This window comes from Salmo trutta, chromosome 5 (assembly GCF_901001165.1).
Source record: "Salmo trutta chromosome 5, fSalTru1.1, whole genome shotgun sequence".
Taxonomy (NCBI): Eukaryota; Metazoa; Chordata; class Actinopteri; order Salmoniformes; family Salmonidae; genus Salmo; species Salmo trutta.
This window is the reverse complement of record NC_042961.1, coordinates 47,679,421-47,704,410: the sequence shown is the minus strand read 5'-3', so window position 1 is coordinate 47,704,410 and position 24,990 is coordinate 47,679,421. Positions and strand designations below refer to the sequence as shown.

Here is a 24,990-nt window from a genome sequence, read left to right as displayed (position 1 = left end):
GTGGATATATTCATAATGTGGATCTAATTCATAATGTGGATCTAATTCATAATGTGGATCTATTCATAATGTGGATCTAATCATAATGTGCATCTATTCATAATGTGGATCTAATCATAATGTGGATCTAATTCATAATGTTAATTCATAATGTGGATCTAATCATAATGTGGATCTAATTCATAATTTGGATCTAATTCATGATGTGGATCTAATTCATAATGTGGATCTAATCATAATGTGGATCTAATTCATAATGTGGATCTAATTCATAATGTGGATCTAATTCATAATGTGGATCTAATCATAATGTGGATCTAATTCATAATATGGACCTAATTCATAATGTGGATCTAATTCATAATGTGGATCTAATTCATAATGTGGATCTTATTCATAATGTGGATCTAATCATAATGTGGATCTAATCATAATGTGGATCTAATTCATAATGTGGATCTAATTCATAATGTGGATCTATTCATAATGTGGATCTAATCATAATGTGGATCTAATTCATAATGTGGATCTAATCATAATGTGGATCTAATCATAATGTGGATCTAATCATAATGTGGATCTATTCATAGTGTGGATCTATTCATAATGTGGATCTATTCATAATGTGGATCTAATTCATAATGTAGATCTAATCATAATGTGGATCTATTCATAATGTGGATCTAATTCATAATGTGGATCTAATTCATAATGTGGATCTATTCATAATGTGGATCTAATTATAATGTAGATCTATTCATAATGTGGATCTAGCTGTAAGGTTTTGAACCATACTCACAATTCCAGAATGTAATCAAGGAATGCTTAGCATTTTTGGCACGTTAGTTATGGCTGTGCTACAGTGTTACTTTCACTGTCAACACCATGTGACTTGATGCTTTGGTGCATGTTTGTTTGGTAAAACTATTTGTCATAATAGTATGACTGTATTAGTATGTTTGTTCTAGGAAAAAAAGCTACAAATTAGATGAGGCTCATTGTCCACTTTATACTAATATATAAAATGATCTAAACCACTGTAACAAATTATATTACGCATTATGTAGCTCAAAATTACAGCCAGCCATTCGGTTATGATAATTCAAAGTCATATAGCAGTAGGAGTTAAAGCCTCTACTACATTTATCATCTGTTTAACTGGGCAAACAAATGGAGTTCTGGAAACATTCTCGTAATATGTTCTCTGTAAGAATCCACAAAGCGAGACAGAGCAAGAGAGAAAGAAAGCGATAGAAACCGAAAGAGAGAGAGAGAAAGAGAGAAAGAGCCAAGTTTATCACATATGACTCAGCCTCTTTGCCATGTTTTTAAACTGTGTCTACATTATGCCGAGCATATTTTGGGGGTGGGGGAAGGGTGACAAAAAGTTGTGGTTGGGGCGTGGGGGGGGGGGGGGGGGGGGGGGGGGGCAGGTGGGTAAAGTCAAGGGGGCCAGAACAAGACAGATTATAGTTTTTTGGTGGGTGGCTGTAGTGGGGGATGGGGGGATGAAAAGAAAGAAAGCGAGAGAGAGAGGCAGGGAGAGAGGGGAGGGGTGGACCAGGGGGAGAGAAAGGGACGATTACTCAAGCCTGACTGGCTCCTCTGTGGGGACAGCTAGCCACACACACACACACACACACACCTCATTCACAGAGAATATGGAAGAGCGAGTTCAAAGGGCTACGCTCAGATCAGAATTCTTTAACCCACATCTGAGGCCTCTCCCTCCTTCCCTGAGCTCCGGGTCCTTGGAAGATGCCTCTGCACATGCCTTGGCTTAGACTAGAATTAATTGGCATTAATCGCTTTTGAAACTTCTCGCCTTCTCCCTCTTCAATTCAGATGTATTTTTCTCCCTCCATCCATTTTTCTCTCTCCCTGCTCTCCGTCCTTCCATTTCTCATCTTCCTTCTTTCTGCTAGCTAAGCTCGATTCCCTTCTCTGTCTTTCTATCTGTCCCTTCATACTTTTTAAAATATTTTCCCCTCTTCCTCTATTTCCATTTACCCCTCAGCCTTTTTCTCTCTCTTTCTTTCTTTCTTTCTTTCTTTCTTTCTTTCTTTCTTTCTTTCTTTCTTTCTTTCTTTCTTTCTTTCTTTCTTTCTTTCTCTTTCTTTCTCTCTCTCTCTCTCTCTCTCTCTCTCTCTAATAAGTTCCAGATGTGGTTCTCACATTCCTTTAGTCAGTGGAGGAGAGGAAAGGAGAGGGGGAGGGGTCAGAAGAAGCACATGAATTAAAAGAGGGAGCACATGATGAAGGAAGAGTACAGAAACCCTGTACTGAAGACACACACACACAGAGACAGACACGTACACATGCACACACACACACACACACACAGGAGAGGGACTCAATGCTGTTGTGGGTCGTGTTTTTCTCCTAAAACGTTTTGGGACATTTCCCCTTCCCCCGCTTCGCCCACTGTCCCCCAATCCCCCTCCCTCCTTCCCTCCATCCCTCTAACCCTCCCTCCTCACCCTGTAGGAATGTGGCCGACGGGTGATGATGTCATTTCATTTCTCCCTCGCTGAGTTTCTCCTCGAGAAGGGGAGGGAGATTTGTGTCGCTCCATCCATCTCTCTCTCCCTCTCTACAATAACAACATTACAGCTAGCCAACTAACTAATAAGCTTATTGGCTGGTCTACACTGCTATCCGTACAGCCGTTTAGCCTGCGAGGAAATAGTCAGGTTAACCAGAAAAACTTTTAGGGGGGAGAAGGATATGGTTACATACAGCTTATCCACATAAATTCCATTCCAATGCTCGTTAACATGTAAACATTTCGCAAATAACTGTTAAACTATTGAGCTTACAGTAGACTTTCAATGGAGAAATCCTTCAATTTTGCAACGATACACACCTGTAGGTTAGCACGTTGCTATTAAGCCCTTTACATAGTGTGTTGCTATAGCCATACACCTCCTCCTCGACAGCCTGCAGATGTTAGTGATCCAGGGGTGTGTGGCCTGGCCCATGAATATATAACCTAACATCGCTCCAGGGGTCAAGGCCCCAGCTTTTATTAGATTGTTTGTGACGGATGACATTGTAAGAAGCGACATACTAATACAATTAGATTGAACTGGATTGAATTAAAGTAGACCTTGAAGAGTGTGAGTTATGGAAAGCACTGAACATAGAACCTCGGCTATTTGAATAGTTAAATCAGTGTTTCCCTTAGGTTGGGTAGGTCAAGGTATGGGCGGTTCGCGGTGATAGACTGAGGTCTGGCTGGATACAGCATATTGTTTGTTTATGTGGTGGGTCACAGGGTAGGCCACAACTAAACATAGTTTGGAAACCCCTGTGGTGAAATATTGATTCATAACCGTATTGATTTTGCTACCTAATTCAGATTTTGAATTACAATATTCTAGAACAAGGATCTAGCTTAGTATAATACAACCACTTTGATATTTGTGTATCGCGTAGCCCTTGATCAGGGTTGTCACCCTTGGTTACCCTCAAGTATTCTTTTGTCACTCATTCACGTGCTCGTTTCACAATGGAGGGCCGGGGCTGGCTTATTTTAAGGAGAAGGGTTGTGAAAAGCCCAGGCATATTCCTCTGGTCCTGTTAACGTGTCAGACACTTTGACCATGAATTATCATATTACCCTACACTGATCACAAGGGGTTGCCATGGCCACTGTGTCTATCATTGTGTCAGTGGTCCTCACTGGCTGTAGCCATGGTAACAATGTCTGTAATGGTGGTTCAATACAAATACAGCACTTGAGATGTGAAATATGGGTGATTAGCCCTGGAGAAGAGGCTAGAGAGAAAAAAACATACACACAGAGCGACAAATGGAGAGAGAGAGGAAATAATTATCTTCCCTCCATTTCCAAATAAATCTGTTTCTATGGCAACCATTTTACCAGGGTCTGCATGGATAGAGGGAGCGAGAAATAAAGAGAAGGAACAAGGGAAATAAATAAGATAGGAGGCGTGATGGAGAAGTAGAGAGGGAAAATGGAGAGATAGACTGAGGGAGGGAGGGCGTGATTATTTCTTTGTATGTGCCACTGGACAGACAAAGGAAAGAAAGCAAGAGAACTGGGAGAGAAAGGGAAGGAACCGGGGGTACATGGTGACAAAGGAAAGGGAAAGAGAGGGGTCTACGAGTGATAAAGGGGAGGATAAAGAGGTAAGATGAGAGAGAAGGAAAAAATTGACACAATGCTTCTTTCTCTTTCTCCTTTTCTTCCCCCTGTTCTTTCTCCACCTCAGGCCAGTCACCTTTGTGTATTGACTAACATGATGACAGCATGGTCCCTCCTTCACTCCCTCTATCGTTTCTCTCTCTATCCTTTTTCTCCCTCTATCATTTTTCTCTCTATCCTTTTTCTCCCTCTATCCTTTCTCTCTCTATCCTTTCTCTCCCTCTATCCTTTCTCTCTCTATCCTTTCTCTCCCTCTATCCTTTCTTTCTCTCTATCCTTTCTCTCCCTCTAAACTTTCTCTCCCTCTATCCTTTATCACTATCCTTTCTCTCTCTATCCTTTCTCTCCCTCTATCCTTTCTCTCCCTCTATCCTTTCTCTCCCTCTATCTTTATCTCTATCCTTTCTCTCCCTCTATCATTTCATTCCACTATCCTTTCTCTCCCTCTATCCTTTCTGTCTCTATCCTTTCTCTCCCTCTAAACATTAATTCCTCTATCCTTTCTCTCCCTCTATCCTTTCTTTCTCTCTATCCTTTCTCTCCCTCTAAACTTTCTCTCCCTCTATCCTTTATCACTATCCTTTCTCTCTCTATCCTTTCTCTCCCTCTATCCTTTCTCTCCCTCTATCTTTATCTCTATCCTTTCTCTCCCTCTATCTTTATCTCTATCCTTTCTCTCCCTCTAAACATTAATTCCTCTATCCTTTCTCTCCCTCTATTCTTTCTCTCTCTATCCTTTCTCTCTCTCTATCCTTTCTCTCCCTCTAAACTTTCTCTCCCTCTATCCTTTATCATTTCTCTCCCTCTATCCTTTCATTCCTCTATCCTTTCTCTCCCTCTATCCTTTCATTCCTCTATCCTTTCTCTCCCGCTACCCTTTATCTCTATCCTTTCTCTCCTCTATCTTTTCATTCCTCTATCCTTTCTCTCACTCTATCTTTTCATTCCTCTATCCTCTCTCCCTCTATCATTTATCTCCTTCTATCCTTTATCTCTATTCTTTCTCTCCCTCTATCCTTTCTCTCCCTCTAAACTGTCCCTCCCTCTATCCTTTCTCTCATCTATCCTTTCATTCCTCTATCCTTTCTCTCCATCTATCCTTTCATTCCTCTATCCTTTCTCTCCCTCTATCCTTATAGCCATATAGCAGTATTACCATTGCGATAGGTTATGCCCAGTCTAGTCTGCCATGCCTCCATGTGGTTATTGTCAGTTAGACTCAGGTGGCGTCAGGCAGCGACAGTTGCACTCCTAACTTTGTCATTGTGCCCTTATCCTCAAAACTCTAATCATCCTCATCTTCATCACAGTTCTGTCACGCTTCCACATCTTTGCTTGTTCTGCATTTTAAATATCACCAACTGCAGTCCACATATAGGAGAGACGTATTCCATATTGAATGGTTAACATAGTGAAAGCGGATAATATGAGCTGAAAGGGAATAGAGAGAGAGAAAGACAAACAAAGAGAGAATGAAAGAGAGAAAGAGACAAAAGCGGGCTGGACAATTAATTGGATAGGTAGAGGGATGAGGTCATGATTAATGGTTTGCAGAAAATGGGTGTATCAGACACAAGGGAGGGTTTCGTCAGACACACACACACACACACACACACACACACACACACACACACACACACACACACACACACACACACACAGACATACACACACACACACACACACACTTACACACAAAAACTTTTTGGGGGGCAGTTACTTTAGACGTCAGCTGTTGCTATGGTGATGTCTGTGATCCAACGACAGAGCAGGATTGGCTAGAGTGGAAAGAGGGAGAGAACGGTAGAAGGACTGAGCGAGGGAGAGAGAGAGGGATAGATAGGGAGCAATATAGAGATAGATAGACAGATAGAGATACTTTGATTGATTAGTAAATCCATACAAATGTAATTTTATCAAAACGTTATTGCTTTAAAAGGATTAATGAAATGCACTCAATTCATTCAGGCACATCAGACAAAGCCCTGACGTCATGACATCATACTGTAGCCCTTTGTTGCTCAGGAGACAGTAAAACTTCATGACATATATGTGGTGAGATATCCGAGGGCATCCTCTCTAGCAATTAAAGATGAATGTTATCTGTCCTGATGGCATTCCTCTTAGCAGGGTGGCTGGAATAGTTTTCACACAATATTTCACACACAGCTAATAGGGCAAGTCTGTAACATGTTGTGTTATTGTTAAGATTAAGGGATTGTGAGGCACAAGAGGTGTTAATTGCAGCTCTTCGTACCGTTTCACTGTGTGCTCAGGCTGTGGTGTGTCAATATGGCTTTGTTGACAGCAGGGCTTGGCTTGTCGTTGTGTCTGTGTGGATAGGGTTTGGTGACCATGATGTGTCTATTCGACCACATGTTATAGATAGACAGTCAATGTGGTCGATGTTTGGTTTGACGTGTGTGTTTATGTGTGTGTGTTGACAGGGTATGCTATTTTTATGTGGTCAATGGTCAGGGTTAGGTTTGACCGTGGGTGTGTTTGTGAGGCCACGGTATAGTATGTCATCATATGTCTGTGTGGCAGAGGTTTGGTTGTGTGTGCGTTCGTGTGTCTGTTTCATAAGGGCTCTGTGAAACTGTGTGTGTGTGTGTGTGTGCGTTCAGGGTACTTTGTGACCATGTCTTTGTGCGGTCAGGGTACTCGGAGTCTCTCGATGGTATCTGGGGATCACTGACTCAAGGAAATCAGGACACTCTAAATTTGTCACTGCAGCATAACCCACATAATGGAAGAATACAAGAGCTCTCTCTCTCTCTTCTGTCTTTTCTTTCTTCCTATCTACCTCTCTCTTTCTCTCTCTCTTCTGTCTTTTCTTTCTTCCTATCTACCTCTCCCTCTCTCACTCTCGCTCTCTCTCTCTCCTGTTTTTTCTTTCTTCCTATCTACCTCTCTCTCTCTCTTTCTATAGCTTTTTTCTCATTGTCTCCTACTCAGACACACACACATTGAAGAATTATATGAGTAAGTGGTATGGACATACACAGAGCATATAACATATTGATATGGTTTATGGTATGATATGGACCGTATTTTCAGTTTGCCCCTAATGGAGGCCTAGCATTACCTGGGAAGGTATTGTGTGCTCTCATTGTCAAGCTATTAAAATAGCCTCCCCATAGTCCCAGTGTGGATCTTGTTTGTGGTTTCTTAGATGACAGTGAAGGGAATACCTTGTCCAGTGGTGTTTAAGGTAGAGGGAGTGATGCCTTGTCTGCCCTGGGGCTGTTTGGTCCTTAGTTCTAGCCTTATACTCAGTGGTCAGAGGAGGTTAACAGATCAGATAGCATTTCTAGCGAGCTACGTTGATTTGATCTGACTGGATAAGAGCCTAATTCAGAGGTATTCGTAGTCATCCCATGGCTTACATTTGGACTAATGGTGGATCACATTGACATTGTCACTTTCAAAGCAGCCTTTTCTTTAACGTGATGTGCCACAGGGCTCAAGTCTAGGACCACTGCTCTTTTCAATTTTCGTCTGTGATTTACTTGTAGTAGGCCTATGCTAGACATACAAATGCACATTGTTTGTATGAACATGATGTTTGTTCTTTCTCTTTGGAATCGTTTATGTTCTGCTTCTGTCAGAAGCCATTGCTATTATTGTCCGGGACATTTTTTACACATGACTGTGTTTTTCATGATATCAGGCATACTGTAGGCTACCTCCTCGAATTACACACATTCAATCAGGTTTTGAGGGGGTACAGTATGCCCACACATGAAAAAGGGAGAGATAGAAAGATAGAGAATTGGAGGGAGTTAGAGAGACAGACTTGGGGTCATAGAGGGATGAGCAGGCATATGCCAGTTGTTAAGAAAGTGAGAGAGATTAGGACCTACAGAGGAACGCTGGAGGGTTCAGAGAGTGAGAGAGAGAGGGAACTGGGGAGAGCGAGTGAAAGTGCTAGAGGACTGATATTTAATGTGATAAATTGGTTGTGACAGTGTGGCTCTAAACCCCCTCCAACCAGAAGAGGAGGAGGAGGAGGACCACCGAAATAGAAAGCAGTATGGGTAAAGGACATATATTATATACATATATTATGTATGTATAGTATACAGTCATTTCAGAAAGACATAGAGAGAAAGCAGTATTAAAACATGGCATGTACAACAGTATATATGTATGTACAGTTGAAGTCGTAAGTTTACATACACTTAGGTTGGCGTCATTAAAACTCGTTTTTCAACCACTCCACAAATTTCTTGTTCACAAACTATAGTTTTGGCAAGTCGGTTAGGACATCTACTTTGTGCATGACACAAGTAATTTTTCCAACAATTGTTTACAGACAGATTATTTCACTTATAATTCACTGTATCACAATTCCAGTGGGTCAGAAGTTTACATACACTAAATTGACTGTGCCTTTAAACAGCTTGGAAAATTCCAGAAAATGATGTCTTGGCTTTAGAAGCTTCTGATAGGCTAATTGACATCATTTGAGTCAATTGGAGGTGTACCTGTGGATGTATTTCAAGGCCTACCTTCAAACTCAGTGCCTCTTTGCTTGACATCATGGGAAAATCAAAACAAATCAGCCAAGACCTCAGAAAAAAAATGTAGACCTACACACATCTGGTTCATCCTTGTGAGCAATTTCCAAATGCCTGAAGGTACTACGTTCATCTGTACAAACAATAGTACGCAAGTATAAACACCATGGGACCACGCAGCCGTCATACCTCTCAGGAAGGAGACGCGTTCTGTCTCCTAGAGATGAACGTACTTTGGTGCGAAAAGTGCAAATCAATCCCAGAACGACAGCAAAGGACCTTGTGAAGATGCTGGAGGAAATGGGTTCAAAAGTATCTATATCCACAGTAAAACGAGTCCTATATCGACATAACCTGAAAGGCCGCTCAGCAAGGAAGAAGCTACTGCTCCAAAACCACCATAAAAAAGCCAGACTACGGTTTGTAAGTGCACATGGGGACAAAGATCGTACTTTTTAGAGAAATGTCCTCTGGTCTGATGAAACAAAATAGAACCGTTTGGCCATAATGACCATCGTTATGTTTGGAGGAAAAAGGGGGATGCTTGCAAGCCGAAGAACACCATCCCAACCATGAAGCACATGTTGTGGGGGTGCTTTGCTGCAGGAGGGACTGGTGCGCTTCACAAAATAGATGGCATCATGAGTAAGGACAATTATGTGGATATATTGACGCAACATCTCAAGACATCAATCAGGAAGTTAAAGCTTGGTCGCAAATGGGTCTTCCAAATTGACAATGACCCCAAGCATACTTCTAAAATTGTGACAAAATGGCTTAAGGACAACAAAGTCAATGTATTGGAGTGACCACCACAACATTAACAATGTCTACACTGTATTTCTGATCAATTTGAGGTGTTATTTTAATGGACAAAAAAATTTGATTTTCTTTCAAAAACAAGGACATTTCTAAGTGACCCCAAACTTTTGAACGGTAGTGTATATACAGTACCAGTCAAAAGTTTGGACACACCTACTCATTCCAGGTTTTTTCTTTATTTTTCTATTTTCTAGTGAAGTGAAGACATCAAAATGATGAAAGAACACTTATGGAATCATGTAGTAACCAAAAAAGTGTTAAACAAATCAAACATATTTTATATTTGAGATTCTTCAAAGTAGTCACCTTTTGGTGAAATTCGCCGTTTTTAATCCAAAATAGGTGACCTACGTGATTCGTGTAGGCCCAGCCAATCGTTTACATAACAACAGCATGCAGCGCAGCACGCGTCTGAAGAGAGAAGAGACAACCAACTTACTAGTTACAGCGAGCGCTCTGGAAAGGCAGCTTGCCAGTTACAGCAGCGCGTACCCTGAATGATAATGAAGAGGTAACGTTAGTTGAGAAGCCTGACCATGGAGACGGGGGTGAAAAGGTGATGAAGCGTACTTCATGACCTGTAACCAAAAAACTACTAGCATTTGGAAAGTTTGAGGTGAGGAAGAAAGTGTGGTGGAACAAGTATTGGCATTGTTAAGTATCTTGCTAGCTGGATCGAATTCTCCGTAGCTAGCCAGAGAAATGTTGAGCAACATTAGCCAACTTATCTGATCAAATAATTGAGTTTATTGTGTGAAAATTGGCTGGCTAATAAAGTCAGACAGCTAACGTTAGTAACCTAACCAATTCGCTATAGTATTAACTGTTAACGTTGCCGTTCCTCAAGTTATAACGCGTTAGTTGCTTACTGGACCCTGGCAATCTGTGTGAAATGTTGACTAGCTAACAAACTAACCACTACCTGTTAACTAATGTTTTCCCTCTATAGTATGTGGTTAATTCTCAGAATGAGAGAATTAAGTGAAAATGAGGCGTTGCTTGTTAAACAAGTAGATTCAGGGATCAAGTGGAGCTGGGCCTGGCTTAAACTGGATGCCACTATAGAGGTGAAAGGAGCACCACACACTTTCCCTCTTTCTCACTTTTGCTGGCACATTGTAGAACAGATGTCCACAGGCAGAAAGGGTACAATGTAATAATGTGCACTGCAGCCCAAATATATTGTTTTTGTTGTGTTGAACTCGACAGTAACACTTGTGTGAGTGAGGGGAGATTATATATTTTTTAACTCAGTGAATGTTATTTTTGCACACATGTAGCCTTGTGCACTTGATCGATGTCTACTGTAGTGGCCACTATAATAGAGAAAAAATAGAATGCCTGTTTGTTTCATTCTATTTCTACTTTAAGATGTTTTTTTTCCCCAAGTGCAATATTTAGATGTGTGTGGTCACAAGTGTTCTATTATAAAGACTGTCATGGCTAACTGCAATATTAGTGGATTGTTTTTTCTCAAGACTTGAGTGTCGTTTGCAGTAAAGTCTAGGCAACAAATAACATTGGATTGGTTTCTTTACATGTTTTAGCTGTGAGTTAGGTTCACATTAACCACTTTTTATTTTACACACAGAGACTGATCATGTAGATCATATTCTTTTTTGTTTAATTACTTAAAACCTGCATTAGCAGGGATGTTTTGCATGTTTCAGTGCAACAACAAAAAGTGTCACCCTTTTGGGCCCTCACCAGTTTGCATCCCTGTTCATGAGGTAGTCACCTGGAATGCATTTCAATTAACAGGTGTGCCTTGTTAATTTGTGGAATTGCTTTCCTTCTTAATGCGTTTGAGCCAATCAGTTGTGTTGTGACGAGGTAGGGATGGTATACAGAAGATAGCCTTATTTGGTAAAAGTCCAAGTCCATATTATGGCAAGAACACCTCAAATAAGCACAGAGAAACGACAGTCCATCATTACTTTAAGACATGAAGGTCAGTCAATACGGAAAATTTCAAGAACTGAAGTGCAGTCGCAAAACCCATCAAGCGCTATGATGAAACTGGCTCTCATGAGGACCGCCACAGGAAAGGAAGACCCAGAGTTACCACTGCTGCAGAGGATAAGTTCATTAGAGTCAGAAATTGCAGCCCAAATAAAGGCTTCACAGAGTTCAAGTAACAGACACATCTCAACATCAACTGTTCAGGGGAGACTGAGTGAATCAGGCCTTCATGGTCGAATTGCTGCCAAAAAACACTACTAAAGGACACCAATAATAAGAAGAGACTTGCTTGGGCCAAGAAACACGAGCAATGGGCATTAGATCGGTGGAAATTTGTCCTTTGGTCTGATGAGTCCAAATTCGAGATTTTTGGTTCCAACTGCCGTGTCTTTGTGAGATGCAGAGTAGGTGAACGGATGATCTCTGCATGTGTGGTTCCCACCGTGAAGCATGCAGGAGGAGGTGTGATGGGGTGCTTTGCTGGTGATACTGTCAGTGATTTATTTAGAATTCAAGGCACACTTAACCAGCATGGCTACCACAGCATTCTGCAGCGATATGCCATCCCATCTGGTTTGCACTTAGTGGGACTATCATTTGTTTTTCAACATAACAATGACCCAATGCACCTCCAGGCTGTGTAAGGGCTATTTGACCAAGAATGCGATTGATAGAGTGCTGTTGGAAAAGTATTCCAGGTGAAGCTGGTTGAGAGAATGCCAAGCGTGTGCAAATCTGTCATCAAGGCAAAGGGTGGCTACTTTGAAGAATCTAAAATCTAAAATATATTTTGATTTGTTTAACACTTTTTTGGTTACTTCATGATTTCATATGTGTTATTTCATGTATACATTAATAAAAACTATACACATTCAGAGAGAGTGAGACAGAGGGAGGGGAGAAACATCACAGATAAGTGAGACAGAAATGCAATTCGATTGCCATTCTTTCATTGTTTACCAGTCCAGTCAAGAACACAGTACATTACACTGTATGTATACTGTGCATTCAGAGGGAGAAGGAGAGAGAGACGGACAAGAGAAACAAAACAACACAACCAAAACACTGCTCGACATAAATCTGACTTGGATTGTCATTCTCTCATTGTTTAGCGGTCTTGATGAGCAGTTTAATTACAGCGTATGTCATTATGTTCCATGGAACAGAACTTTTTTCATATTGGACAAGCAGTCACAACACTTCATCAGATGAATACAGTACAGGTTTACATTGCAGAAAGAACTACGGTGGCTCTCAGTAGAGCTGGAACAGCCCTGTGGAGTAGAGACAATGACATGTACTGTAGTTAGACGTTAGAGAGAGAGAGAGAGAGAGAGAGAGGAAGCCTGGGAGATGACTCATACTGTAGGGAGGAATGGAGAGAGAGAGAGAGAGAAAGAAAGAAAGAAAGAAAGAAAGAAAGAGAGAGAGAGACAAAGATAGAAAGAGAGGTTTAAGACAGGGAAGCCATGAGGGACTGGGAGATGGGGTGAGACTCGATGGGTTAAATCGTAAGGGTTTGATCTACCGCTCTTCTCCTCTCTTCTCCTCCTGAGTCAGCTCAAGTCTCACTCCCTCGTTCCCCCTCTATCTCTCTCTCTCCATTGTTGAAATCTTTTTCTCACTATTTTCCTAATCTTTCTATGTCTCGATGTCTTAATGCTCCCTCAATCTCCAACTAGTTATCCTTGTCTTCAGTTGAAGGAGAACGAGACACCATATCAAACACACCATCAGAAATTGTAGATCGTAGTAGATGAAGAAGAATTTAACTTTTAGGCCTAGCTACTAATTGTACCCAAAAACTCTAATGAGTGAAATGCACCTCTCTGTACCTACCTGGCCCCTTTACGCAGTTTATTCTCAGTTTGTGTATAATGACGCTGTATGTATGTACTGTAACAACAATCTAACAACAACACAGCTGTGGGCTTGTAACAAAATGATGATGTTATAGGTTTGTATTGATGCTTCTGCACCCTTCTCTCTCTCTCTCCCCCATCTCTCTCCCTCTCGCTCCCCCTTTCCCTTCCTCCCTCCCTCCTTGTCCTACCCCAGTGTGGACAGCGCGTTTCTCCCAGGAGCCAGCGGACCAGTCGGTGGTGCTGGGCCAGAGGGTGATTCTGTCCTGTGTTGTGTTTAACTACTCGGGCATTGTGCAGTGGACCAAGGATGGACTGGCCCTGGGCATCGGAGAGGACCTCAGGGGTGAGACTACAACAACTCTAAGACCCCCCCTCCCCCGCCGACAACACCCAACACCCATCATTTCTAGTCGCCCTGCTTAAAAGGCCTCTCTGTATATCGCTTGTCTGTCATTCTGTCGTGTTGTGCTGTTGTGGTGTTTACCTTTTCTCTACCACCTCTCCCCCTCTTTCTATCTCTACCCTCCCCCTCGTTCTCTCTCTTTCTCTTTGTCTCTCTCCCTCTTTGTCTCTCTCTTTCTTTCTCTATGTCAGGCTCTCTCTCTATCTGTCTTATCAATTTCTCTATACCTATACCCATCTCTATCACACATGTTCTATCTCCCCTATCTGTAAGAAATAAGGCTTGTTAAAAACACCAAAAAATGTTAACTCATTGCTTTTCTCACATTCTTTCTCTTCCTTCTTCATTCCCTCTTTCTCCCTCTATCTCCCCTCTCTCTCTCTCTCTCTCTCTCTCTCTCTTTGCCTCTGTTCAACCCCTCACTCATCTTCATTCTCCATCCCTCCCTCTCTCCCCCTCTCCCCCCCCCCTCTGCCGCTCTTTTCCTCTCCTTCACACTCGCTCTTCTTCCCTCTCTTTGTCTCTGCTTACCCTCAAACCCTCTCTCATTTCTCTGTCCCTCCCTTCCTCTGCTGCTCCTCTTCATCCATCCCCTCACCATTCCTTTCCCTCTCTCTCTCTTCTCTCTCTCTCTCTCTCTCTCTCTCTCTCTCTCTCTCTCTCTCTCTCTCTCTCTCTCTCTCTCTCTCTCTCTTCTCTCTCTCTCTCTCTCTCTCTCTTTCTCTCTCTCTGTCTCTCTCTCTCTCTCTCTCTCTGTCTCTCTCTCTCTCTCTCTCTCTCTCTCTCCCTCTCTCTCTCTCCCCCTTTCTCTCTCTCTCTCTCTCTCTCTCTCTCTCTCTCCCTCCTTCTCTTTCTCTTTCTCTTTCTCTCTCTCTCTTTGTCTCCCTCTCTTTCAATCATATTGATACTGTAATGGTTCAGTGCTTCAAGCCAAAGCTTTTAAATAGAAACATGTGAATGAACACTGGTTTCATCATACACATGCTCCCTCTCTCCCTCGCTCTCTCTCACCCTGCCTCTCTCCCTCGCTCCTTCGCTCTCTCTCCCTGCCTCTCTCCCTCGCTCCCTCGCTCTTTCTCACCCTGCCTCTCTCCCTCGCTCCTTCGCTCTCTCTCCCTGCCTCGCTCCCTCGCTCTTTCTCACCCTGCCTCTCTCCCTCGCTCCTTCGCTCTCTCACCCTGCCTCTCTCCCTCGCTCCCTCGCTCTTTCTCACCCTGCCTCTCTCCCTCGCTCCTTCGCTCTCTCACCCTGCCTCTCTCCCTCGCTCCCTCGCTCTCTCTCACCCTGCCTCTCTCCCTCGCTCCTTCGCTCTCTCTCCCTGCCTCTCTCCCTCGCTGCCTTGATCTCTTTCCCTCTCCCTTTCATAAGCTTTCGCTCTCTCGACATTTCACATGCAAATACATGCATAGACAACACACAGACACACATGATATGTCAGGTACAAGGACACACAAGGTTATGGGAGGGTAAGCTCATTTGAAGCATGGATATACATACAGTACATTCTGCTGTGACAGAATGATTCAGATGGAATTTATTTGTGAAGAGAAAGGACATGAAATCTTCACCAGCATTTCTGTCTGTTTGGAGTCCTCTAAAACGTTGTTGTCATAATGCATGCATTTTTCTCTCTTGCTGGTGAAAGAAAACATGGCTGCCACCTGCTGGTAAGAATGTATAGCACCACATGAGCTATGTGAGCGCTAGAAGAGAGAGCGAGAGAAGGGGGAGGAAGGGCGGGAGGGAGGGAGGGGGAGAGAGAGAGAGAGCGCATACATATGAATATGTGCATGGTGGTGTGCATTTGCATAAATAATTCTGCACAGGTGTTTTTTGTTTATCATTACCTTCAATACATTCCAAATGAGCCTGCCCTCCTCATTTATCATTTAACCAGCCTCCACTGACCGTCCCTATGTCTGACTCTCTCTCCCTTCCCCCCAGCCTGGCCGAGGTACCGGGTGTTGCGGGTGCAGGAGCTGGGCCAGTATAACCTGGAGATTATCTCAGCTGAGCTGTCTGATGACTCCCTGTACGAGTGTCAGGCCCCTGATGCTGCACTACGTTCTAGAAGAGCCAAACTCACCGTCCTCAGTAAGATACAGCAACTGCGTGTGTGTGTGTGTGGTTGTGTGTGTGTGTGTGTGTGTGTGTGTGTGTGTGTGTGTGTGTGTGTGTGTGTGTGTGTGTGTGTGTGTGTGTGTGTGTGTGTGTGTGTGTGTGTGTGTGTGTGTGATTTTGTGTGTGTGGTTGTGTGTATGTATGCGTGTGTGTATGCGTGTGTATTCCAGTACATGTATGTGTGTAACCCCCCCGTCCTATCTCCAGTTCCCCCAGATGACCCAGTGATAGACGGGGCCCCTGAGGTGCTGCTGAATGCAGGGGACCACTATAACCTGAGCTGTGTGTCCCGCGGGGCCAAGCCCCCTGCCATGATAGAGTGGCAGAAAGATGGGATCCCTGTAGATGGAGCCGTCAGCACCACCGTGAGTCAATGAAACAATCGTGTGCACATACAAACACATAGTATTATAACACACACATGCACACACACACACGTACATATCACATGCACGCACGCACGCACACACACACACACTCAAATCCATACACACTGTCACTGACTGATCGTGTTACACCTTCCTTTTCTCATCGTTGTATTGGCTGTCGTCTCTTGAGTCCATCGTTACCCCTCTCTTGACCATTTCTGTCCCTCCCATCCTCGTTCCTTCTTTCCCTCCCTCCATCTCTCTCCATCAGGAGGTGCTCCCAGACAGGAAGAGGGTGACGACCCACAGCTTCCTGCCCATCCACCCAGTGGACACAGACACAGGGAGGAACTACAGCTGTGTGGCCAGTAACCTGGCTATCCCCGCCGGGAAACACACCACCGTCACCCTCAACGTGCACCGTAAGTCACCCTCAACGGGCACCGTAAGTCACCCTCAACGGGCACCGTAAGTCACCCTCAACGTGCACCGTAAGTCACCCTCAACGTGCACCGTAAGTCACCCTCAACGTGCACCGTAAGTCACCCTCAACGTGCACCGTAAGTCACCCTCAACGTGCACCGTAAGTCACCCTCAAAGGACATCGTTAACGACTTGTTCATAACCGTCCTCATAACCGTCCCCTTAGCTTGACATAGTTTTCACGGCAGACGGAGATGACTGAATATCTGATGCTACTCACAGACAACAGCTCCTAATGAAAACTGACATCACTTAGATCACGTGACCAGGATCCTTGAGGGGGGTTCCCTCTTTTTCCACCATCTCTCTCTGCCCCCCTCCTCCAACCTTCTCTCTGTTATTTGTTTCTGTTACCGCTGGGCCTCAGTAACTCTGTGTGTCCTCTCTTTCCAGACCCCCCCACGGTGACACTGTCCATCGAGCCTCGCTCCGTCCTAGAGGGGGACAGAGTTACCTTCACCTGCGCCGCCTCCGCCAACCCTCCTATCATGGGATACATGTATGTCCTCTATCTACCGACAATATCTGGTCACCTTTCTGTCTGTCTCCAGTATATGTCCGTCTGTCTCTCTCTCTAGCTGTGCATTAGTCTGGCTGGATAGTTCTGTTTATCTGCAGTACCAGTCCAAAGTTTGGACACACCTACTCTTTCAAGATTTTTTCTTTATTTTTTACTGTAAGCATTCCTCATGAAGCTGGTTGAGAGAATGCCAAGAGTCTGCAAAGTTGTCATCAAGGCAAAGGGTGGCTACTTTGAAGAATCTCAAATATAAAATATATTTCGATTTTTTTAAACACTTTTTTGGTTACTACATGATTCCATACGTGTTATTTCATAGTTTTGACATCTTCACTATTATTCCACAATGTAGAAAATAGTAAAAATAAAGAAAAACCCTTGAATGAGTAGGTGTGTCCAAACTTTTGACTGGTACTGTGTTTGTGTAGCTACATGTGTTAGTCGAGGTGACCAAGTGTTTAGCCCCATGTGGGAACCGAACCTGGCAGTGCATGTTAATTCATACAATATGTGTGTTCTTTGTCAGGTGGGCTAAAGGTGGAGTGATCCTGCAGGGGGCCAGAGAGAGCGTGTTCACCACCAAAGCTGACCATTCCTTCTTCACTGAGCCAGTGTCCTGCTCAGTGTTCAACGCCGTGGGCAAAACCAACGTCAGCATCCTGGTCGATGTACACTGTGAGTCTGACTAGACCTCCATGTCTGGCAAATAGCATCTGTCTGTCTCTCTGTCGGTCTCTTTCTGTCTCTCTCTGTCTGGCTGTCTGTGTGTCTGTCTGTCTCTATTTCTCTCTCTCTCTCTGTCACTGTCTCTCTCTCTGTTTCTATCTGTCTCTCTCTCTGTTTCTGTCTGTCTCTCTGTATGTCTGTGTGTCTTTCTGTCTGTCTCTGTCTGTCTGTCTCTCTGTATGTCTGTGTGTCTTTCTGTCTGGCTCTGTCTCTGTCTGTCAGTCTCTCTGTATGTCTTTGTGTCTTTCTGTCTGTCTCTGTCTCTCTGTATGTCTGTGTGTCTTTCTGTATGTCTGTGTGTCTTTCTGTCTGGCTCTCTGTATGTCTGTGTCTTTTTGTCTGGCTCTGTCTGTCTGTCTGGTCTGTCTGGTCTGTCTGTCTGTCTGTCTGTCTGTCTGTCTGTCTGTCTGTCTCTCTGTATGTCTGTGTGTCTTTCTGTCTGGCTCTCTGTTTCTGTCTGTCTCTCTGTATGTCTGTGTGTCTTTCTCTCTGTCTCTCTCTGTCTGTTTCTCTGTATGTCTGTGTGTCTTTCTGTCTGGCTCTTTCTCTGTCTGTCAGTCTCTCTGTATGTCTGTGTGTCTTTCTGTCTGTCTCTGTCTGTCTGTCTCTCTGTATGTCTGTGTGTCTTTCTGTCTGGCTCTGTCTCTGTCTGTCAGTCTCTCTGTCTGTCTTTGTGTCTTTCTGTCTGTCTCTGTCTCTCTGTGTGTCTTTCTGTATGTCTGTGTGTCTTTCTGTCTGGCTCTCTGTTTCTGTCTGTCTCTGTATGTCTGTGTGTCTTTCTCTCTGTCTCTCTCTGTCTGTTTCTCTGTATGTCTGTGTGTCTTTCTGTCTGGCTCTTTCTCTGTCTGTCAGTCTCTCTGTATGTCTGTGTGTCTTTCTGTCTGTCTCTGTCTGTCTGTGTGTCTTTCTGTCTGGCTCTGTCTCTGTCTGTCAGTCTCTCTTGTCTCTGTCTGTCTGTCTGTCTGTCTGTCTGTCTGTCTGTCTGTCTGTCTGTCTGTCTGTCTGTCTGTCTGTCTTTCATTTCTCTTTACCTGGTCATTTTTGTATTTTATTTGACTTTGTTATCAGTAGCTGACCTGGTTAAATAAATCTCTCTCTCTCTCTCTCTCTCTCTCTCCCCAGTTGGTCCTATTCTGGTAGTGGAGCCCAGGCCAGTGACAGTGGACATAGACTCTGATGTCAATCTGAACTGCAAATGGGCCGGCAACCCTCCTCTAACACTTACCTGGACCAAGAAGGGCTCCAATATGGTGAGGACCAGTTCTCTCTTCCTTCTGTTGCTCTCTTTATCTTTATAGACTCCCTTTCTTTTATATCCCTCTGTCTCTCTCTGTCTCTCTATTCTCTTTTGCCCCCCTGCTCTGTCCATCTCTTTCTCCTGGCTTTTTCCTGATGCTCCCTTGCTCCTCTCCTCCATTTGTCTCTCTTCCACTCCTTCACCTCTATTTGATTCTCTTTTGCATTCCTTCTCTGTCCATCTCTCTCTTTCTCTCTCGTTGTGTAGGTCCTTAGTAACTACAACCATCTCGTCCGCCCTTTCTTGTCTATCCCGTCTGTATACTTTCTTCTTATCTCTCATTTCTTTCTTTCTCAAGTCTTTCTCTTTTAATATCTAAAAAAGTAGAATGGCGTCCGGCCACATCATCGCACTCCCCCTTCCTTCTGTCCACGTCGTTCTCTCTGTTTGTTCCTGACTCTCTGTTTGTTCCTGACTCTCTGTTTGTTCCTGACTCTCTGTTTGTTCCTGACTCTCTGTTTGTTCCTGACTCTCTGTTTGTTCCTGACTCTCTGTTTGTTCCTGACTCTCTGTTTGTTCCTGACTCTCTGTTTGTTCCTGACTCTCTGTTTGTTCCCTACTCTCTGTTTGTTCCCGACTCTCTGTTTGTTCCTGACTCTCTGTTTGTTCCTGACTCTCTGTTTGTTCCTGACTCTCTGTTTGTTCCTGACTCTCTGTTTGTTCCTGACTCTCTGTTTGTTCCTGACTCTCTGTTTGTTCCTGACTCTCTGTTTGTTCCTCTCTCTCTGTTTGTTCCTGACTCTCTGTTTGTTCCTGACTCTCTGTTTGTTCCTGACTCTCTGTTTGATCCTGACTCTCTGTTTGTTCCTGACTCTCTGTTTGTTCCTGACTCTCTGTTTGTTCCTGACTCTCTGTTTGTTCCCCTTTCTCTGTTTGTTCCTGACTCTCTGTTTGTTCCTGACTCTCTGTTTGTTCCTCTCTCTCACCATCCCTTGTGTAGGTCCTTAGTAACAACAACCAGCTGTTCCTGAAGTCAGTGAGCCAGGCGGACGCTGGGCAGTACGTGTGTAAGGCCATCGTCCCCAGGATCGGAGTGGGAGAGACAGAGGTCACGCTCACTGTCAACGGTAAGGAACACCACACATCACACAAGAATAGATAAGCTTGAGTTTATGGTTCAAATGTGTGTGAGGATTGGATGTAGGCTTTAATACTGCTATGAAGACCGGAGTGGGCAACTTCCATTTCAAACTATTCATTGTTGTAGTGTTTATTCTTGTTTATACATGGAGCGGAATGTACCACCCCTCAATCGTTCTCACGCTCCCTCTCTTTATCTCTTCCTATCCAGGTCCCCCCATCATCTCCAGTGAGCCCGTCCAGTATGCGGTGAGGGGGGAGAGAGGAGAGGTCAAATGCTACATTGCCAGCACACCTCCGCCGGACAAGATTGTAAGTGGACAGTCGATACTGTACAAACTCTACTGCAAGCTTTTTCATGACCACCTATGCGTTATCGTCATGAGATTACTACCTATGCATTATCGTCGTGGGATTGCCACCTGTACATTATGGTCGTGAAAAAGCTTGCACCTATACCTTATCGTCATGAGACTGACATGGTCGAAACTCTAGCAGCGGTTCCCAAACTCTTTTCTGTTTTATGGCAGCCGCCAAAAATCTTTTAGAATTGTCCTGAGACCCACCAAGAAAACAAGATTTCTAGTCGAGGGACACTTCTAGTGCAGCCGGTCAGTGTCTGAAACCGGCTGATATCTCCTCTCCTCCACTCGTCTCTCTGGTGCGGATGCTCTCAGGCAGTGACTGCATCTGAAATGGCACCCTTCTCCCTACATAGTGCACCCTATGTGCCCTGGTCAAAAGTAGTGCACTGTACAGGGAATAAGGTGCTATTTGTGACACAGTCCGTGTGTAGTTGGTCTCTCCTCTCTAAGCCTTGTGAGTTTGATTCTCTCTGATGTACCAGCTTACTGTACGTCCTTAATGCAGGGACAGAAAAGCAGTTATAAAATATGAAGGACTGGAACTGTTGTCCCGGTAAATGCCTCCGCCAGAGTTTCTCGTTTTTCAGAATAAATGGTAGATTACAGGAACATGTGGCCTCATGCATTTTTAAATACTCTTTCATACTTCAGTGTGAATAATAGCTTTTAGCGGGTTAGAAGTTGGGGAAGTGTGTAAGGTTCTCACCAGCTCTGAAACCACTACGTGTTACTCTATAGTCCAAGGACAGAGAGATAGTTAGGCTTGGAACAGTTGCTGTTGGTAGTGTGTGAATCTCATTCTGTGTGCGTTGTAAGTGTGTCTGAATGTGTTTTTAATGGTTGCATGTGCTTGCTTGTTTACTTCAGTGGGGATGTGTCTGTGTGTACATCTTTGTATGCCCAGTTGTGTGTACAGTGTGCCTGCATGTGTAAAATATGTGTGTATATGCCTAATGCATATGTATGTGTGTGTCAGTACACATAATTCAATGGAGTCCATATGGGTGTGTTAACTTGCGCCTGTCTGTCTGCCTGTCTGCCTGTCTGTCTGTCTGCCTTTCTGTCTGTCTGTCTGTCTGCCTGCCTGTCTGTGTTTCAGGTGTGGGCATGGAAAGAGAACGTATGGGAGAAGGAGAAGGGGACTCTGTTGGAGAGGTACACGGTGGAGCAGAGTAAACCTCTGTCTGAGGGAGGGGCTGTCCTCTCCACCCTCACCATCAACAACGTCATGGAGGCTGACTTCCTGTCCACCTACAACTGTACCGCCTGGAACGCCTTCGGACCCGGGACCATGATCATCACTCTGGAGGAGACTGGTATGACCAGAGACAAACAACAACAAAAACAGCAACAACAACAATAACCACCATTATATTCACCACCATTATATTCACCACCATTATATTCACCAGCATTATATTCACCACCATTATATACACCACCATTATATTCACCACCATTATATACACCACCATTATATTCACCAGCATTATATACACCACCATTATATACACCACCATTATATACACCACCATTATATACACCACCATTATATACACCACCATTATATTCACCACCATTATATACACCACCATTATATTCACCAGCATTATATACACCACCATTATATACACCACCATTATATACACCACCATTATATTCACCACCATTATATACACCACCATTATATTCACCACCATTATATACACCACCATTATATTCACCAGCATTATATACACCAGCATTATATACACCACCATTATATTTACCACCATTATATACACCACCATTATATTCACCACCATTATATACACCACCATTATATTCACCACCATTATATTCATCACCATTATATACACCACCATTATATTCACCACCATTATATACACCACCATTATATTCACCACCATTATATACACCACCATTATATACACCACCATTATATTCATCACCATTATATACACCACCATTATATTCACCACCATTATATACACCACCATTATATTCACCAGCATTATATACACCACCATTATATACACCACCATTATATACACCACCATTATATACACCACCATTATATACACCACCATTATATTCACCACCATTATATGCACCACCATTATATTCACCAGCATTATATACACCACCATTATATACACCACCATTATATACACCACCATTATATTCACCACCATTATATACACCACCATTATATTCACCACCATTATATACACCACCATTATATTCACCAGCATTATATACACCAGCATTATATACACCACCATTATATTCACCACCATTATATACACCACCATTATATTCACCACCATTATATACACCACCATTATATTCACCACCATTATATTCATCACCATTATATACACCACCATTATATTCACCACCATTATATTCACCACCATTATATTCACCACCATTATATACACCACCATTATATTCATCACCATTATATACACCACCATTATATTCACCACCATTATATTCACCACCATTATATTCACCGCCATTATATTCATTCTCCTAACTTGATACAACAACAACAATAACCACCATATATATACTCATACCTGCTCTATTACAATGTTTTAGCTGAATCTGCATGTTGTATTGTGTTGAATACTGTTTCTCTCTCTCTCTCCTTCTCTCTCTCCCTTCCTCTATCTCGCTCCCTCTTCTCTCTCCGTTCCTCTATCTCTCCTCTCCCCATTCTCTCTGTCTCTTTCCGTCCCCCTTTCCTTCCTCCCTCCTCTCTACCCTCCCCCTCTCGATCTCCCCACTCCTCTCTCCTATCTTCCCTCTCTCAGAGGAGGTCCCAGTGGGTATAATAGCAGGAGGGACTGTTGGCTGCACCATCCTGCTGTTCCTGTGTTTACTAGTCCTGGTGCTGATCTTCTACCGGCAGCGCAAAGGCAGTGAGTGACACCTGCATCTATTCCCCACAGACAAACCATCTAGAAAGTATCAATCACACACCAATACATGTTTCAGATGCCCATGCCCTAAAAACACCATACACCTGATTGTCTTCAGATATCTACCCTGTACCCCCACACATTATCTCAGTACCGGTACCCCCTGTATATAGCCTTGTTATTTAGATATGCCACTTTCTCTTCTTTTTCTCTTTTTCTTCTACTTTGGTCCCCCTCTTATGTTGAATTCCTCCCCACCTTTGTTTTTTTTCTTCGTTGTTTGATGGTTTAGTTTCTGCCCTCTTCTCTCCCTCCTCTCAGGCCTTTAAATTGCCTTCAGATATCTAACCTGTACCCTCGTTATTGTTATTTTATTGTGTTACTATTTATTATATTTTTTTACTTTCGTTTATTTAGTTAATATTTTCTGAACTCTATTTCTTGAACTGCATTGTTGGTTAAGTCCTTGTAAGTAAGCATTTCACAGTAAGGTCTACACCTGTTGTATTAGACGCATGTGTCAAATACAATTTTATTCGATTTTTGATTTGATATCAATATATGAACCCATTATTCACATAACCCACATGCACGTATACATACTGTATACATATTGTATCTATCTAAATCAATAGACCCTGACACATTCAGCAGTATTCAACTGTGTGCTGTGCTGTTGTGCCGTGCTTCCAGGTCGTCGCGGGGTCACGCTGGGTAAGCCAGACATCAAGGTAGAGACAATAAACAAGGAGACCCACAGTCTGGAGGAGGACTCCGGCAGCGTTTCCACGGCATCACGCATGGTCAAGGCCATGTACTCGGTGAGTTGCCATGACAACGGGGCAGCAGGTTGCCTTGAACTGTCCTGCCTTTGGTTTATGTTACCCAAGTTTCCCCTCAGGGGATCAATAAAGTTTATTCAATCATTCCAACGATGCCTGTACTCTGAAGCTCTCACATTACACAACCAACCTCTTAGGAGAAATGCTAAAATTATTTTTACCTCTCAATTGTATCAACTTTTGCTGTTCTATCTTTTCAATCACAATACTCACATTTTTAACACTTATGATGACCCTTTTTCAACCTTAATTTAGATCTGTTACTTTCTCTTTTTCTCTTTTTCTTCTACTTTGGTCCCCCTCTTATGTTGGATTCCTCCCCACCTTTGTTGTTTTTTCGTTGTTTGATGGTTTAGTTTCTGCCCTCTTCTGTGCCCTTCTCTCCCTCCTCTCAGCCTTTTAAAGACGATATAGAACTGAAACAGGACCTACGCAGCGACACTCTAGACACACGCCAGGAGTACGACCTTAAGGTGATATCATCAAACACACACACGTGCACGTACGCACCC

At 43.3% G+C, this 24,990-nt stretch overlaps 1 protein-coding gene across 1 annotated transcript in view; it reads left to right on the top strand.

Moving 5' to 3' along the window:
- LOC115194305 (kin of IRRE-like protein 1) overlaps nucleotides 1–24,990 on the top strand; it is a 31,391-nt gene that overhangs the window by 3,999 nt on the left and 2,402 nt on the right. The window contains exons 2-14 of the mRNA XM_029753924.1: nucleotides 13,537–13,686; nucleotides 15,691–15,840; nucleotides 16,075–16,232; nucleotides 16,507–16,657; nucleotides 17,112–17,217; nucleotides 17,765–17,913; nucleotides 19,087–19,214; nucleotides 20,202–20,328; nucleotides 20,553–20,653; nucleotides 21,806–22,022; nucleotides 23,529–23,636; nucleotides 24,330–24,457; nucleotides 24,874–24,951. Of these exons, the coding sequence (XP_029609784.1) occupies nucleotides 13,537–13,686; nucleotides 15,691–15,840; nucleotides 16,075–16,232; nucleotides 16,507–16,657; nucleotides 17,112–17,217; nucleotides 17,765–17,913; nucleotides 19,087–19,214; nucleotides 20,202–20,328; nucleotides 20,553–20,653; nucleotides 21,806–22,022; nucleotides 23,529–23,636; nucleotides 24,330–24,457; nucleotides 24,874–24,951 (1,751 nt within the window). The remainder of the gene's footprint in view (nucleotides 1–13,536; nucleotides 13,687–15,690; nucleotides 15,841–16,074; nucleotides 16,233–16,506; nucleotides 16,658–17,111; nucleotides 17,218–17,764; nucleotides 17,914–19,086; nucleotides 19,215–20,201; nucleotides 20,329–20,552; nucleotides 20,654–21,805; nucleotides 22,023–23,528; nucleotides 23,637–24,329; nucleotides 24,458–24,873; nucleotides 24,952–24,990) is intronic.